We start from the raw sequence: 18801 nt of genomic DNA, 5'->3' as shown, positions 1-18801 counted from the left end.
GCTCCTCACTGTTTATATCAGGGTAAGGAGGCTCACGGGAAGTTTGTGGTGTCCCTGCAGATCTTGAGCTCTGCTGCTTCAAGCCTCTCCAGGGCATACAGCCTTGCCAAGGGAACAGAGAAGTTGCTGTCCCTGAGCTCATCAATATTTAAGCTTCCACAACTGATTTCAAGTCAGGCTGTGGGCTCCATGGAAGTAAAGAGCTTAGCTGACTCTAAGGTGGAGAGATGACCTAGTCTAAGGAAGCACCATGTCCTCGCGTGTTGTATCAGGATTTTCAATAGTGATGTGGCCACTCTCCCCACTAGCACAGCATCTGCATCCATGCTAGCATATTTGGTACCACCCACAGAAAGGAGTTTGTCCTAAACTGACAGACCAACCATATTCTCACTGAACCTGGGAACCTGGCTTTGACAACAGGGAGTGCTGAACTCAGGCCACCCCAGGCCACCCTGGGCACATGTGCTGTGCTGTCCAAAGTATAGTAAGCTTGGTAAAATGCTTTGAAAAGCATGACCAGGCTCCAAGCTGATGCCCAGAAACCATCTGCAATGGCTTTGCCTCCTCCTGATGGCCACCAGCACTGAACTTACATTCCTTTCTAGAGAGAGCTGACAGCATATGCTGCTCCATTTCAGCCTGTTCTGGGCTCCTGTACAATGGTTCAGACAAAGACGAAGCATCTCCACAGCTATCAACGTTATCTGAGCCCTGGCTGTGGAGTGAGCCTTCACAATGCATGATGAATAGGATAGCTGCTCTAGGAGACTATGAGCAGATGTAGCGGGCAGAAGGATCCCCATCTGCAGAAACTTGGGACTGAGGGAAGACTAGTGCTTTCTGGAGGTGTGGGGTAGAAATCTGCAACCAAGGTCCCCTAAGGACTTGAGAAATGTTTACCTGATCCAGTGCCTCCAGAGATGGAGTGCTCTGTGCTGGTCCCCATGACTGTAGACAAGGTTGGAGTAAACAGGCAGCTGAAAATAGGAAAGTATTGCATGTCATTGGACCACATGCCAATCCCTTGCATCAGCAGTCTGGGCTGTGACATCTCTCTGCTCCATCCTACTATAGTGACAGTATGCCCTCTTAGGTCATGACGTCCCAAGAACAGAAAACAGTTGGCACTGGTGGGATACCCAAGAGGATGAATCCTCACTGGAGGCCAGACAAGATAGAAAACATTCTCAACTATGTTCATAATAGTTTGTTTGTAATAGCCAGAAGCAACTTAGATGCACCTCAACTGAAGAATAGATAAAGAAAATGTGGTACATTTATACAATGGAGTACTACTCAGCAGGAAAAAAAAATGGAATCTTGAAATTCACAGGCAAATGGATGGGACTAGAAGAAATCATTCTGAATGAGGTAATCCAGTCACAAAAAGACAAACATGATATGTACTCACTCATATATGGATTTCAGACATAGAGCAAAGGATTACCAGCCTACAATCCACACTGCCAGCTAGGAAACAAGGAGGACTCTCTGAGAGAATACATGGTCCCCTGGAGAAGAGGAGAGGGAGAAGATCTCCTGAGCTAATTTTGAGCATGTGGTGAGGGGAGAGGGAGTTAGGAGAATGAGAAGGGGAGAAGAGGAGGGGTGGGGAGGACATGAGGGAGCAGGAAGATCTAGTCAGGGGAAGAATAGAGAAGAACAAGAAAAGAGATACCATATTATAGGGAGCCATTATAGGTTTAAAGAGAAATCTGGCACTAGGGAAATGTCCAGAGATCGACAAGGATGACCTCAACTAATAATCTAAGCAATAGTCAAGAGGATACCTTAAATGCCCTTCTCCAATAATGAGATTGATGACTACCTTATATGTTATCCTAGTGCCTTCATCCAGTAGCTGATGGAAGCAGAAGCAGACACCCATTAGCTAAACACTGAACTGAACTGAATGAGCTGAACTCCTGGAATCCAGTTGCAGAGAGAGAGGAGTGATGAGCAAAGGGGTCAAGACCAGGCTGGAGAGACCCACAGAAACAGCTGACCTGAACAAGGGGGAGCTCACAGACCCCAGACTGATAGCTGGGAAACCAGCATAGGACTGTTCCAAACCCCCTGAATGAGGATGTCATTTTGGAGGTCTGGGCAATCTATGGGACCTCTGGGATCAGTATTCATCCCTAGTACATGAATGGACTTTGGGAACCTAATCCACATAGAGGGATACTCTCTCAACCTAGACACACAGGGGAGGGTCAAGGCCCTGCTCCAAATGATATGACAGACTTATAAGATCCCCATGGAAGGCTTCACCCTCCCTGGAGCGCAGAAAGGGGATGGAATAGGGGGTCAGTGGGGGGGCAGGGGAGGAGGAGAGGGAGAGGGAACTGGGATTGACATGTAAAAGAAGCTTGTTTCTAATTTAAATAAAAAACAAGAAAAGAAGAAAAAAGATGGAGAACATTCTAGAAGCAGATACAGTAAGGAAGAAGAGGGCTCTGGTCCTCCATGGATAGACACTGACCTTCTCCACTGGATAGAGGGGAATCTAACTACTTAAACACACCTCTACTTGACCAATGAGAACCAACAGGGGCCATAATTGTGTAGCCAGTGTTACAGATCATCAGAAGTATGTAAGAGTCCTCCATACCCATAACCTTCCATGGACATGTCAAATTCCACAAATGATGGAGTCAGGGCTGCTCTCTGCGGCTGCAGATTGCGAGGGGAGGTCATGGAGATGAGGCTCAGGCTTGTCTGGAGGGCTGTGGCTGAATCATGGGAGGTCCACGAGGACTTGAGGTCCTGAGACCCTCCAGGACATGGGATGGCACCTCTAGGTTTCTCAGCTGTATCTGGACATGACCCTGAGGCAGAAAACGAGGAAAAGATGTGTCCTTCCACTGCTGTTGTGGCAATATTGCTGATGATCCTGCCACAGCCTGATGGAGCATTGTGCAAAAGGCACAAGGTACTTCCCAGTCTGGACTCTGCTGATTTAGGTACCATGCAATGGTGGCAATAACCAGATCTATGTGACTTCTTTTAATTTCAGCATGTTCCTCTTTCAGACATAGCATTTGCTGTTGCTGTCAGTGTCTTGCTTGCCCAGCTGGCATTTCTTGCTAGCTTCACCATGACTTGATCAGCTCTGTCCTCCATATCATCCTGCCTCTGGCTCCCAGCTCCAAGCCCAGCTCTCCACCTTTGATTCTTAGCTGGCATTTGCTTGCCTCAGTGCTCTGTGTGGTCTTACGGTCAAGGTGCGTGCAACATCCTTTTTTCTAGGAACCTGGTTCCCTAGAATGGCATGCTCGAAGATAGCATCCAATGCTTTCACTCCCAGCATCTCACTTCACTCCTAAGGTGTGAACTTCACAAAAAGCTTTGCTTCCCACCTCTAGCCACTGTAGCGCCTGATTCCCCCGGGTTGTAAAGGAAACGGGACTGTCATTTTGCACAAAGGGTCAAAATGCCCACCACCACCTGTCTCATGTAGTTGCTGGCAATGGTTCTTTTGTGGATTTACATTTCTCCAGGGACCCCAAGCCCTGTATATTCTTATCTGCCCCACTAAGCAGCAGGAAAAAAAACTTTTTAAATCTGCCCACTTTTCTATCTTATGAACAGTCACTCATCAGGAATAAAAACACTATGTACCCTCAACTTATCCTGTTCTGTCTCCTCACCTGAGTGTCCAGGGTCATCTTCGTGCCCAGGAGATGAATGGAGGCTTTTCCTGGTGGCTGGCTGAGGCGGGCGAATTCCAAGGCCTAGGAACTGTCTGAACATGAAAACATCAACAGAGGCAACTAAAGAGACACTGCAGGCAAACTTTTCCAGACTGCTTCCCTGGATACCCAGTGTTCATGTCCCCACTCCTGAAATATGATTTCCAAAAGTCAAACAGAAATTGTGTGTCCCTGTCTCATTATCCAGCAGAGATGGTGACACTGGGAACTTGAAGCTGGACTTTATGCCATACATTGCAGGTTTCTAAATGAATTTCCTATGTGCTTAACTTGCTGGCTTGGTCTGACAGGGCTAAGAGTGGATAAAAGGGCTTCTTCAGCCTCTGGGTCCCAGACCCACTGACTGGAGGGATTATTCTCTATCCCCTCTGCTCCTTTGTAAGTAGCAGCCTGGTGAGTGTGAACCTGGGCCATCCACTCCATCCTGCTCCAGGGCAGCAAGGATCTTAAGAGACCCGACCTCTCTTGCACGATGCATGTCCCTCCTCTGCTTTGTTCTCCCTTCTCCTGAGTCCTTTCTATTCTTCCTATGTGCAGGAAGACCTCTGCAGGATACAGTGGAGTCCTGCATCTGGTCCCCTTTAGGCTGTCATGGCCACTGCCTCCACAAGCCTAGCTCTTTGCCGTCTGGCTTCTAAATCCAGTCCAAGCTTCAGGGATTAGCTCTAGATTTACCTCCTTCACACTTCCATTCCCCAGAGAATCCCAGATGAGATGATGCCTGCTCTGTGTGCATACACATCTGGTGCTGGAGCGGGGGAGAGGAGGATGCAGATGCCTGACCTTGTAGACTTGATTGAACACAGTGCACCCATTATTCTGCCTTGGAGTCTATGGTGTTGGATGCTTAATGCATGCAGTACCTTAGTACATCTGGCTCGATGGCTTGGGAACCAAGCTTTTCAAAGATCCTGATGAGAAGTGAGTGCAGGACACTGCCACCAGTGCTGAGGGTCCTGCGACAGAAGGTCATGAGTGTCCGGAGCATCCCTGCCTCACACATGACCTGGCGGTTCTTCTCCGATTTCACCAGGGACAGGAGGTGACCGGCCACAGAGCACTGGATCTCCTCCGAAAGCTAGGAGGTGATCAAAGCAAGCTGTGAGTCTGGGAGAGCAGAGTGTCCTCTGGGTGGCTTTGTTAGGTCCCCTGTGCCCACCACAGCCGCCTGTACCCCACCCCCCTCAGCTGTTCTTCTGAATGCTAGCCCTGCCTGCAATGACAGGACAGGTCAGGTCAGCGACTGGAGTCAGCCACCAACTCAGACAGACCGCAGGCTGCATACAGGCAAGCCGGAATCTGGGTCATCTTCGAAATGTGATGCTTGAACCATCTAACATTGGGAAACTTTCCAAGTTGATTGCTAACACTGAAAAATCTAAAGATTTCGTATCAAAATCAAGACTTACGGCTCCTATGAAAGGTGGGAAAGTCTGGCTATACAGATTTATGGCCTTCTGTCAGGAAGTCACTGGTTCTGGAGAGTGGCTATGCCACCAGGTGAGCCTACATCCCCCAAGCTGATCACCCACTGAATTTCTACATTTAAGTTTGTACCTGAGTACAAAAGGTAGGATCCACCTAGATAAATGAACCTAAAACAGTCAACACACGTGCACACACACATGCACAGAGATATACACACAGAGAGACAGAGACACTACTGGCTGTGGAAGATGCAGTCTTCACTGTCCCCTTTTTGCATCTACCTCCACCCCCTCTCCCCCACACACACACTATCCCAGCATTCTCTGGCCTTCTTTAGCCCTAAGCACACTGTGCTACACAGACATGGTACCCTATCTTACTTTTAGGTTCAAGCTTCTTCACTTTCTTTGTGTCCCTCAAAGCACAGCTAACAAGGAGCACAAAATGTACAAAGCAGACATCTGAGCAAGTACAGTACGTTCTTTTATTATCTCCTTCCTTCATAAAAAGATATGGCCCCAGAACTCTTGGTCCTCCAGAGGTACAGAACAGGGGTGAGGCTTGCATTTTCCTTAATAAAAAGGCCTGTGTCTATTCTGAGAAGAAAGGCACAAGTAAAAAGAATATCAGTTGGATCTTGCTACAAGGGACTTCCTTCTCCTTGTGGGCAGTGTACCTGTTCTGAATGGGTGTCCTCTGTGAGAGAGTAACTGCCCAGGGGTCACAGATTCCCTCATGCAAACATGCACAGTAACACATATGTGTACATATCAACTGTATGGCTGGTTTTATATGTTAACTTGACACAAGCTAGAGTCATCAGAGAGGAAGAAGCCTCAGTTGGGGAAATGCTTCCATGAGATACAGCTGTAAGGCATTTTCTCAATTAGCAACTCATGGGGGAGGGCCCAGCCCATTGTGGGTGGTACCATCCCTGGGCTGGTGGTCCCAGGTCTATAAGAAAGCAGGCTGAACAAGCCAGGAAAAACAAGCCACTAAGTGTCACCCCTTCATAGCCTCTACATCAGCTTCTGCCTCCACATTCCTGCCCTGCTCGAGTTTCTGTCCTGACTTTCTTTGGTGATGAACAGCAGTGTGGAAGTGTAAGCTGATCAACTTACTTTTTCATCATGCTATTTCATTGCAGCAATAGAAACCCTAAGACATTGATGAAAGTACATATATACCAAATGTACACAGGCATGCACATACATACATATATGTGCATGGGCATTCATAATTGCACACAAACACAAATACACACACACATACATCAAAACATATCTTATGAGGACAGCACCCTCTAGACTCTGTTGTGTGACTTCTGTTTCACAGTGCCCTTGGCCTGGCTCAGGCTGAAGCTAGATACCAGTGAGGACTGCACCGCCATGATTCCTGTTATGCTCTCCTCATAATGCACCTACACTCATGTCAGACTCCACTTCCTGGTGCACTGACCTGATGCATCACCATCCTTTTCATATGTAAGTCTTTGTCCCAGTTTGTGGTTTCAAGAAAAGAAATCTATGCCAGTGTCAATAATGTTAGGATACCGGAGCAAGGCCAGGAGAAACCACAATGGCACTTACCTAATACAGTTATCCCACCCATCCCACAAAAGAGGGACTCCAGGACTCCGCTCTGCTGCCAAAACCCACAGATGCTTGATTCATTTACATAAAATGCCATGATATTTCATTTATATAAAATGCCATGGTATTTCCACTTAGTCAGTGAATAGCATCCTGAACCTTTAAGTCATTTTTAGATGACTTAGGACACGCAATACAATGCAAATGCTGTACTATCAATGTTCTGCTATACTGGAAATAATGGCAAGAAGCAAAGTCCATATGGTCAGTATGCATGCAGCATTTCCTACTGTTTCCAATCCATGGAATATGCTGATATGGAGGCTGGCTATGATATCTCTTTCCTGAGTACTGTCATCTGATCTCACCAAGTCACAGACTCATGCTACTCCCATCCTCGATGGAGGTTTCCCTGGAACCTCCCCAAGCCTCTCTGACTCTTGTTCCTCCAACAGCTACTAAGGTACCATGCACAGGTTAAGGCAGACATTGCCTGCTCTCTAGAGAGTCACAGACTTAAAGTGATACTGATGAGAAGCCAGGGAAACCATCTGCACACAGTGAGGGAAATGCTCTAACAGGATTCAGCATCTGGGAGAGAAAATGTTTCCCACAGCCTGTACACATTTCATGGACTCTTAAAAGTAAAAGGAGGCTAGGCTTAATGTTTACTTTAAGGGCCACATTTTACCTGTGACATCAGTAACTCCTGTGTACTTAGTATGTGCTCTCAGAGTTCCAACATGGATAGTATGTGTAATTACAGCTTCTTGGCCATCTCTGCTCTACACATGAGAAAACTGAGCTCAGAGAAGGTAATAGCCTGGAGCCACCTGGCAAGGGACTGGACTGATGATGCCCCTGGGCCTTATGCTGGGAATCATCTCATCCCATCACCTCCTTGCCAGGTGCAGCCATTTGAGTAGCTTTGTGCCAAAGGACAGCATCTTCCTGCCATTAAGCCAACCTCAAGACTTACCTACCTAGCTCCTGTAACTCCAGTCTCAAACTTATGACATTCAGTAATTCCCCCCTTTCTTCCCACCCCCCATATGAGAGAGAGAGAGAGAGAGAGAGAGAGAGAGAGAGAGAGAGAGAGAGAGAGAGAGAGAGATGGAGGAGAGAATGAGAGAGCACTTATGTGTGTGAATGCAGGCATTGGTTCACCACAGCATGCATGTGGAGGTCAGAGGACAACTTCAGTGTCTGTCTTTGCCTTCTACGATAAGACAGGCTCTTTTGCTGTTTTTCTGACTGTAGAGACTGTGGCTGGTATGCCAGCTCCCAGGGGTTGTCTGTTTCTGTTTCTCATCTCCTAGGCAGAGGAATGCTGGGATTACAGATGCTCCTGTCCTGGTGATTAGAACTTAGGTCTTTAGGCTTGTGTGTCCAGCCCTTTAATGTCCCATGTCTAAGCAATCTTTAGTAATATTTTTGACTTAAAATTTGGGGGCATGCAACTGTGTTAGAATGACTTTAGTGATGATTTCTTGGCGAGCAGGGTTTTGCCATTCAAAACTGCCACTGTTTTGTCAACACCACTGTTAGCTGATGTTGAAGACCTGTCTCCCGTGGAGGAGATGCTTCTAGCATTATCCTGGTTTCTGTTACTGTAGTGAAATGATTAGTACTATATATAAAAAAGCAGGTCTATTTAGCTTGTATTTCTGGAGGTTCAAGGGCATGACTCGTGCATTTGCTTAACCTGGGTTATGTTATAGCTACTTGGCTATGTCATTCAGATGGCACTATGACAAGGACAGAAGCAAGGGTGGTGGTGATCACAAGGTGAGACAGGAAGCCAGAGACCACAGAAGGACCTCACTTTCTTTTAAGACAACTTACTGGGGTCCCTTGAGAACTATATTAACTTTTCGAAGGCAGCATGTCCAATGGCCTCCCACTAGGCTCTGCCCATTAAAGGCTTCCCCACTTCAACACCGCTCCAGTGGGAATGGAGCTTCCACAACAGCAACTCTTGAGAGACACATTCAAGCCACTTCTGAAGTATCCCAGGCTTCCACGGAAGTATGATCTCTGCACAGCTGGTCTGAGCTCCCTGATACCCATACTTGGCCCAACTAGGGCCAGAATCTAAAAGCATAACTGCTGAAGTTAATGTGCATCAGACAACTCTGGGGCTGCTGCTGGTACTTTGAGGGCCTCATCTGTGGAATGCATCAATTTCCCTGGCTTTAGTCTTTCTTCTGAGCTCTATCTGTTCCTGCATCCATGTGAACCTCATCTCTGCCTTCCTCTGCACTCCTGGTAGCACAGCGGGAACATGCATCCCCTGCCTTGACCATTCTCTCTACAGAGTTCGGACTGTCATTTGGTAACTGCATTCTTTTAGTTTGGGGTGAGAGAGATGGGGAGACAGTCTGTATGAAGCTACAGGCAAAAATAATATCAGAATGTATTATTAATAAGAATTAAAGAGAAATGTCTCCAATCTCCAATTTTTCATTACCAGTAAGTATTTACTTATTGCTTTAGGGACTTCGACTCTGGTTTTTGTGTTTTTGCTCCCTTCCCCCAAGCAGAGAGCTATAATTACAATCTAAATATGCAAAAAGGAAAAAAGAAAAAGTTTTCAAAGGGGAAATGCTGATCCTGTCTAATGTTGCCACAAGTTCACTCCAAAACTGCTCGATACCCCATAATGGAGGAGGCAAAATTGATTGTTCTCATGATCACTGCAGCCCCATCAATACCAATATTGTCTTGTTTTGAATAAAATGTGCTGGGTTTTTTTTCAATGCTGGTTCCAGTAAAATGGGGTTTTAGTGAAAATATGAGCAGTGGCAGGAAATCAGTCTGGTTTCTCCCCCTGCAAATGGATTGATTTCCCTAACGCATAGTACTTCCAATGCAGGAAAGGGGAAGGTGGTTCAATTAGGACTCTGAGGTAAGGTCAAGGGTCACCAGGCTGGCTGGCAGGTTGGACTCTCAAAGCTAATTCATAAAGCAATAGTGGGGTGGCCCTAAGGCAGTTTTTGCTTTCTCCACCTAAAAGCCAAGACTTGAGTCCATCCTGGAGTATTTATTCCTGTTTATTTCCCCCTTTCTTCCTAACTTTCTTCCCAGTCCACATTAATGAGACCCACAGCCCAGAAAGAACTGAGTCTCAGTGGGATGGTGACATCATTTACATGTGGCTTGTCCCACAATGGGCCATGTGCTGGAAGCTTGGTTCCCAGGAAGGTGGTGTGACATGTGGGACCTGCAAGAGAAGGGGCTGGTGGGAAGGTGATGACTCACTGGAGGTTATGCCCTCAGAGTTAGCCTAGTTCCTGTGGGATCCCATTGGATCGCCTTCTCTCATGTTTGTCTCCACCATGACATCGTCTGCCAAGAGGTCCTCACCAGAGCCGAGATCATCCCAAGACCACAATCAGAGGCTTTTGAATCTCCTTTCCTTACAAAGTCTGTAGCCTCACTTACTTCCTTACAGTCACAGAAAACGAGCTAAGATAGCTAAGCCATTCAAGGAGTCTGGAGTGTTGAACACTTCAGTCCATGATATGTCTTTCCCTGCTGACCTGACAGACATGAAATCACTACACCCAAAGCCAGCTCCTTCTAGAATTCGCACAGAACCAGGAGTTTTCTATTCACTCATATGTGGAATAGCTGTTTACTCCAATTTGGTTGAAATGTTCTCTCAAATGGGGAGAGGTTTTCCATGACTTTTGAGCTTCCTGTTACTAAAAATTATAAGGAGGGTGCTAGGGATGGGGGCCCTCAGGAGAGCAGTACTTTTTTTCTCTCTTATTATTATTATTATTATTATTATTATTATTATTATTATTATTAATTAATTCAAGTTAGGGAACAGGCTTGTTTCACATGTAAGTCCCCTCTCCCTCTCCCTCCCCTCACCCCCATTCCTTCTCCCCCACCTCCAACCTACCCCCCACCCCATCCACGAACCACTCCCCAGGCAGGGTAGGGCCCCCAACAGGGGCTCCACCAAGTCCACCAAATCTTCCTGTCTTTTTAAGTTGTAGGGGCGTTCTGTTTGCCTGTTTCAAATTACTTACTTAGAATCGTTTTTTTTTTTTATTTATTTTTTCTTCCATGGCATGGATTTGCCATCTTGCCACAGTCTCACCAGCGTGGCACACTGGTTTGTGCTACTCCAACAGCATCCTAGACTCAAGAATTTGTGATCTTGGGTTAGGTGTATCTTAGTTTTCTTTCCTGTTGCTCTGATAAAATAGCCTGACAAAAGCTACTTATGAGAGAAAGGGTTTGTTTTTTGTTTTCTTGGGATTTTTGGTTACAGTCCACCTTTTCAGGGAAGTCAGGCAGCAAGAACTGTCTAATCACACCCACAGTCAAGTGCAGAGAAGAAGGAAGTAATACAGGTATTCTAGGGCTCATTCTCTCTGCTATTGTTCAATCCAAGACCCCTGGCCCAGGGAATGGAGCCACCCACAGTGGGCCAGTATTCACGCCTTAATTAACATAATCAAGAGAACCTCCCAGACATGCCCACAGGCCAACTTAATCCAGACAATCCCTCACTGAGACTCTTCCCCTGTGAGAATCTGTCAAGTTGGCAAAAACTAGATGTCAGTGAGAACATAAGTCCTATTTGATCAACAAAATCCATGTCTTTCTTGCTGAATCTGGACAGACTGCTAAAGCCACACTGGTTATGAATGAGTGTGCCTCTTCTTCACCTCCCCCTTCCCAGACTACATTTGTGCAAAGGCCCACACTTCCTGATAATGGAAGCTTAGGATCTCATAGTCACAAAAGACTTTTCTCGTCCAGACTGTCATGGATTGAATGTGGCATGTTCCTCACAGACACCATGTTTCCACTCTTGGTTCCCACCTGGCTGATTTGCTGTTTTGGAAGGCCATGAAATCAGATCCATTGGCCACATCCAACCTATGATGTCACAAAACAAAGTTACCATGTCCAGAGTTCATGCTCACAAACCACACAATCAAGTTACAAAAAAAAAAAAAAAAATCCCCAAATAGTCTTATGTTTGAAGTAAGAGATGGGCCATGATCTAGCTATCTTTGAACATTCTGTGAGAAGGGAATCTTCACTGCAGAAAGTGGGTGATTAGGGTGATGTTTGAGGTTTTGTAGCCTGGTGTCAGCTCCTGTCATCTCTCTGCTTCCCTTATTATGGATGAACTATGACAGGCACCTGCCTTCCCTGCCAAGATGAACTGTATGCCATCTTAAACTCTAGGTCAAAGTGAGCCCTTCCTCTGTTAGTTTGCCTCTTATCAGACTTAGAAAAGAGAAAAATGTTACTAATACACCTATTTGCTTCCTTCTCTTTCATCCACCTGGCTCTGAGTATAGGGGTATTCTAAGCCCCTCTGTTGAAAATGCCATGCCCCTTTCTGACTACAGCTAAAGATGAGGATGTCTGCCCAGCCCTGTACTGTTAATGATCCACTACTTATCATCAAGAGGCATCTACATGTCCTCTCACCCAAGACATCTTTTCTGACTTTTCCAAACCAGAACTGCATCCATACTTCCAGTGGTCAATGTCCTCCTTTCTCAATTCTACTCTCCTCACCTTTTACTCCCTCCCTCTTGCTACCTCTTCTTCTCTCCTCTCTCCTCCCCTGCTTTGTTCTCCAGACCCTCAGAACTGTGAGCCTTAGACTACATCTCTTACTATGAACTTATCTCCATGGTGTCTGTGTATCTCAGGCACAGTATCTGCCTAATAGATGCAATCACAGAATATTCTCGACAGGAGGTACACCCCAGTCAGAGAGCAGGCAGAGAATCCAGATCAGTTGATGTACCAATTACCTACTGAAGTACAGTGAACTGAGATGTAGCATTCAGAAAGGCCAGAGGAGGGAATGAGCACAGCCCAGGCAGGGGTCGTCATCTAAAGGTCACAAGGCATACCTGTGACAACATGAGGGGCTTCAGAGACCATGCAAAGGTGCTTGGCCTTTTCTTCTTCCTGCCCCAGATCAGCAGCTGAGGAAGAGTCCTAGTGTGGTGCAAGGCCCCAAAGGCCTCAGGTCACCAGTCCTAGAGATCTAGGGGCCCTGGAATGCCAAAATGGACCTCACTATTGACAAGTGCTTAGAGACCACCATCTGCTGCTGCAGTTGACAGAAGAAGCCACTGGGTCTCTGAGCCATGCTCTAGATGATGTCACACATCTAGTTAATATCTTCCAGTGACTTTGTGACCACTCCGAGATCTCATCCCAGGCCTGGCCCAACCCAAATCTATATCCCACCACCCATGGCAGACTTTCACCTAGGCTTGAGATTGAGGGACTTGCAGCCCTGTGACTGTCCCTCTGTAGACATGCTTACTCCTCACAGCTGGTCCCGAGTTCAGTGAATCCTGCTAGTAGATGTGGCTAGGTGGCCCATGCTTGCCTGGCCATCTGTCAGTGAGGCTCGCTTCCTCCCATATTGGAATTCCTCAAGTGCCATTCTTATCCCCACTGGGACTATGAAGAATGCACCTGAGACTTACAGCATTTCTGTCCTTTCCCTCCCTGTGTGAATGTGTCTTTGGACCCAGGTGCAGATCTGGTAATCCTGGCCACTGAGTTCTGGTCTAGTGGATTCTCCTTCATTGCTCTGGCTGGTAGGGGCCTTCCCCCCTTCTCTTGCCATTACTCTTACTCTAGCCATATGCTGGCTGATGTTTGACTCAAATGCATTACCTTCCAATTAACATTTGCAGAATTGTATATGCCATGACCTCAACTCCCAAGAGCCAACTAGAGAGCCACAAGTTCTGGGTGAGGGGCACACCTGGCCTGCACATTCTAATGGCACAGGGCTAATGCCTCCTGGGATCCCTCTCCACTGATCTTCTCAATGGGAACCACTGCCCACTTTGCAGGTGGGGCCCTGAGGCCTGAACACTCCTACCCATCTCCTAGGTCTGATAATGATGTCAGAATAGGTGCTATCTTGGGCTGTCTCCTGAAGCCCGGGGTTCACTGCACACGCTCATTCATTATAAAGGGAACACTGAACTTCACAAGAGACAAGAACAATGGCCACAGAAGTGTTTGGTTTGCTGGGTGCAGTTTGCTTGTATTTCTATTTTTCCCCTTAATTAAATGTAAACCCCTCTACATGGGTAAATTTACCTCCTGTGGCTTGAGGCCTTACCACTCCCTATTACCTGCCTTTATTTATGTATTCCCATGATACCTGGCCCCAAGAAATTCAGTCTGCAATTTCTGTGACCTAGACATAATCTGAGGAGCTGAACTTGAGGTGCAAAAACAGGGAATGGCATAGTAAGATGGTAGAAGAAACTAGAAGAGTGATCAGCTGCCATTCGGGTTGTACGAATCCCACCTAACTTTAATGTCTACCCCATCACCCCAGGCTCACTGAGCTTTTGGTCCTCTTCATCTCCACATAAAACTGGGTCCATTTGCTTTGCTTAATAGATCACCTCAAGAAGCCTCCTGGTTTTTGAGTACAGCCTGAAATTTTTCACTGAAGAATAATGGAAATATTTGAGGTTGGCTGTAGGGATGCTGTAGCCACACCTTCTAGGGGCTGGCTACAGGTGTGCCTGACCACACCTGTGAGGGATGCTCACATAGCGGCCCTGCTTTCACTTTCATCTTCGGCTTGCTGTACTTACTGCTGCCCGCCGGCTGGCTAGGTTGCTCTGTAAGTAAGGCTTTTCCCTATTAAATTCCCTTGTATTTTTACCTGGCTACATATTGGTAATTTCCCACATTAGTTGGCCTTAGAGGGAAAGGCAGAAAACAATATAGACTGTGGTACAAACACAGATCTTTAGCAAGTTTCTTGTTGGGGGAAGAGCACTTTTCAGTCACTCACCCTCATGTAATCCTATCCATAGCTATTAGTACTGTCCCTGTTTTAGGCATTTGAAATTTGATATTTATATATTGAAGTGTTTGAAATACATAGGCAAATTCCAGAAAATAGCACCCATTTCCAAACGTAGGCACAAATGATACATGACCTCATGTCCCTCTTCTCTGTCTCATTGGGCTGTGCAGGAAGCCCCATAGCTATCGCTTTGTCCAGAGCCTTCAGGTCTCTGGAACACCCTTGACACTCACTCAGGCTGCACAATAGAGATAGACTAGAGTCTCTCAGATACCTGGATCTGGCCAGGTCATTCTTTTCCATATGTTCTCATGGCCATGCCTCTTGCAAAAAGGGCCACTTGGCCAGGAACAAGTGGTCCAAGCTTTGCTGTAGCATTATACACCAGCACTCAGCAACAATGTTAATTCTGCCCATTGCCTCTGGGGCTCCCAGGGAAAAAAAATCATATCTATATTGAACATTGTACAAAGTTCATTGACTGATTAAAATATTCATGATGGTGGAGTTGGAATGTTCCAGATCCTGAGATAAAATTGACTTGGGCTACCTTGTATCCCACCAATTTATTGCCCACCTCTATACCTGATCTAACATCCTGTGAGTTAGCTCACCCCAACTCAAAAGCTATGGATGTCATCAAATAGCATGTAAAACTCATAGCAGTGTTTTCCCTCCTTTGCTGGGACCCACCTACCTGCCATCTCCACCCATATATTTGGCAGTCCCAGGGCTTTATGTCAGTATTTGTGCTCTAACCAGAGCAGTCATGTGACTACATTCAAAGTGGACCATGTCAAATTCAAGGAACCCCACCTCTGTGTTCCCAAGCCACATTTAGTTCCAAATAAACCGAATCTTACTGGTTTGAGCAGAGTTTGGGGTTGGAGCCCAAGGACAAGGCATTTTTCATGAATGGAGCCATCTGAATCAGCACCAGACCAACACAGGCTCTTGCTCACCCATCCATGTTGCCTGAATGTGTGGATGTCAGTGAGTCCTTCCTGCCCTGTGGCTTAGTCTGAGCTGGTTGCTGAATACCCTTTTATTTGTGAAATCGTGTCTTAGAACCATTGTTTGCTGCAGTCTGCCCTTTTCTCCTCCAGTCTCCACCTCTGCAGCTCTTGCTGTCTCCTCTCCTGCCTAAGGGAACCTTGCCTCTCTTAGTTTAGAAATATGGGGCTGAAGAGATGGCTCTACGATTAAGCACACTGGCTCCTTTTCCAGAGGACTTGGGTTCAATTCCTAGCACCCATATGATGACTAACAACTATAGCTCCCTTTCAGGGAGATTCAGTGGCCTCTATTGGGTACCAGGCATGCAGGCAAAATGCCTATACACATAAAGACTTTTTAAAAAAAAATAAAAAAAAATAAAAGGAATTCCAAGTGCCTGATCGTGACCTTGCTGGAGATAAGAGGCTCTTGCTCTTACCAGCTCAGTGGAATGGAGGTGTTGTGGGACTCCGCAGGATACACAGCAGTCTCAGTCAGGATGACAAATCTCAGCCCACTGTCTTGGGTGACTGCATGTCCCCATAAATGTGTAAAATAAATCCCAGAGTGGGAGGAAATGAACTTGAAGAGTCCAAGGGGGTGTCACACACACACACACACACACACACACACACACACACACAGCAACACGTGAATCCACACATCCACCAGCTAGCAGAAGCCGTAATTTCCCAAAAAGAAAAGTTAGAAAGTTGCTACAATGAGAAATAGGAATTCAAGGAAGGAGGAAATGTTTGAAGAAAGACCACTGGGATGCCAGCAGGTCCCATGTTTGACAAAAGTGGCAGTTCCACATTTCAAGTGTTTGAGAGTAAATATAAAACATGCTACATTTTAAATTGCTTTTGTTTTGTTTTGTTTACACTGAACTAGGGAAAGATGGTAAATAGGCAACCAGATTTAATTGCAATTTTAAAGCATCTGGAAATAAAAAATATGAAATGTTAATCTCAAGAAATTAGAAAATATTTTTAAAAGAGAAACTAAAAAAATAAGGAAATTTTAGAGGTTTTGTCAAAACTGATGATAAATTTTAAGGACTCTCACTTTTCTTAGCTCCCGTCTCTCCTCTCTGACTTAACCGCTCCCTGTCTTTATAACCTTTGTCCTAATGTAAAGAATTTCCAAAAAGGAAAGAAGAGGACAAAACTGAAAGGTTAAAGTAGGTATATGAAGGTTCATGGAGCATAAAGCTTAAAGATAATATATATATTGCAAAGCTTGTTACAGTGAAGTTATTAAAAATGCTGAAGGTCAGTATTAAATTCACAATATAAAAGCAAATCCCAACTTTCTAACAATAAGGGTTCACTTTTAGAAAGCAAGGATTTCAAGTTTCACCCCTTCACAGAATGGGCCATTTAAAACCTGATGATTATGTTTCATTTAAATTCTTCCAACACAAAAAACACAAAATATGGGGCTGGAGAGATGGCTCAAAGGTTAAGAGAACTGACTGCTCTTCCAGAGATCCTGAGTTCAATTCCCAGAAACCACATGGTGGCTCACAACCATCCGTTAAGAGATCTGGTGCCCTCTTCTGGTGTGCAGATATACATGGAAGCAGAATGTTGTATACATAATAAATAAAATCTTAAAAAAAAACACAAAATATGCCTTAATGCTAAGTTGGCATGCTTCCCCATTGGATTAAAGTCTTCCCTTATCAGATGGCCATGGCTTTGGCCCTCGTTCATCTTCATAGTTGTCCTAAGAACAATGATACTGTTGAGTGAGAGATCAAAGATGTTACCTAATGTCCCCATGGTTCTGTGGTTATTGGGTGGCACACGAGAGCCCTGACAATGGTCTACTGTCTTCGTGGCTTTTGTAGAGTACTTGGTCATTAAATCTTGACATATTGGTAGTAACAATGTTTGGTGACTCGAGAGGTTCAGATCTCTTCCCTTGGCCTGAGAGGCTCTGAACATCATGGCTGACTTTCCCAGCCCCACTCACATGATTTAACCCAGCTGAACAAAACCAAATAGGTCCCTTCTTTGTACCTCTCTGTCTGAGCCCTCCTCCCTCCCCACTCTCTTGATGAGGGTGGACATGCCTTTTCTTCAAAGCCTCATGCTAGTGTCCCTACTTCTCTCTATGGCCCAAGGCCTATAGATGGACTCTCCTTGCAGTATCCGACCCCTGCAGCTGCTGAGCATGGTGGGAAAGGGAAACATCTTCCCAGTAAACTGGGGTTTTCTGAGGCCAAGAAACTGAGTTTAATTTTTTTTTTTTTTTTGCCTTGTGCACAACTGAATTTCTACCTCCCGCTTTCTAATATGGGTGAAAATATTAGCGGCAGAGAAAGAGCTGGGTTATCTGTTTCCAAGAGAATCCTGGAGTACTGGCATTTCTGAGGGCTACACATAGAAAAAGTTTAATGTAGCTGTAATTGGAAATTAACCAGAATGGGACACCTATAAGGTTGGTTAAGCAGTGGCCTCTGGCACCAACGATTTCTCAGGCAAGGAGAGGAAGGGTCAGAATAAGATGAGAAGCACAGTGAGCATCAGGATTGGCCTGCGGACCCTCAGGAGCTGATAGGAGCAGCTCTCCATCCCTTTCTGCATTGCCATCTCCTCTCACCCCACACCTCTCCTCTCTGTACAGCAAGGTCTGCCGAAGCTTAGAAGCAGCTTGGTTTCAGCACTTTCTCATGTGGTTTCATTTCTCCTTTGATTTACTATTCTATCTGTTAGTATGAGGTTTCCCCCACCCCCTTTCAGAAATTAATTACTGTAATTATCCAGCTTTTAATAGCTGCTGATTTGGCATCTGCAGAAAATACCCGAGAAAATGCATCACTATGTTCATCTGCATATTTGAGAAACAGTGAGGATGAATCGAGACTTTTCCTCAATTATATATTGACCTGAATAGAAGGCAAGGATTGTGCCAAATGGATTTCTTATTCACATACTTAATTTGTGGGGCTGAAATCACAGAGTGAGCAAACATCTGAATGCCAGGTTCAGCCACATCCATGGGGATGAGCAGCAGCAGGACAGCCCACTGTACATCGGCTGTCCCCTCACTGTCTGTCACTAGAGTGGGTTTCTGTAGAACACAGGCATCAGGTTGATTGTCAAGATACACAGACCACTGGCAAAGCCATTCTCATAGTATTATATAAAATGCTGAAGGACCCAGCCTCATACCTAGCTCTACATATAACTAACCCATTTTTACTAATCTTTGT

At 45.6% G+C, this 18801-nt stretch overlaps 1 protein-coding gene across 6 annotated transcripts in view; it reads right to left on the bottom strand.

Annotated features, from left to right (window-relative positions):
• Wdfy4 (WDFY family member 4) overlaps positions 1 to 18801 on the bottom strand; it is a 233016-nt gene that overhangs the window by 147473 nt on the left and 66742 nt on the right. For all 6 annotated transcript variants that reach the window (XM_035452663.1, XM_027389479.2, XM_027389481.2 and 3 more), the window contains 4 exons: positions 4583 to 4797; positions 3657 to 3751; positions 2618 to 2834; positions 904 to 980 (listed from right to left, as the gene is read on the bottom strand). In XM_035452663.1, coding sequence (XP_035308554.1) covers positions 904 to 980; positions 2618 to 2834; positions 3657 to 3751; positions 4583 to 4797 — 604 coding nt within the window. The remainder of the gene's footprint in view (positions 1 to 903; positions 981 to 2617; positions 2835 to 3656; positions 3752 to 4582; positions 4798 to 18801) is intronic.

This window comes from Cricetulus griseus (genome assembly GCF_003668045.3).
Source record: "Cricetulus griseus strain 17A/GY chromosome 1 unlocalized genomic scaffold, alternate assembly CriGri-PICRH-1.0 chr1_1, whole genome shotgun sequence".
NCBI classification, from domain to species: domain Eukaryota; kingdom Metazoa; phylum Chordata; class Mammalia; order Rodentia; family Cricetidae; genus Cricetulus; species Cricetulus griseus.
The sequence above is the reverse complement of the archived record's forward strand: the minus strand, read 5'-3'. Positions and strand labels throughout refer to the sequence as shown.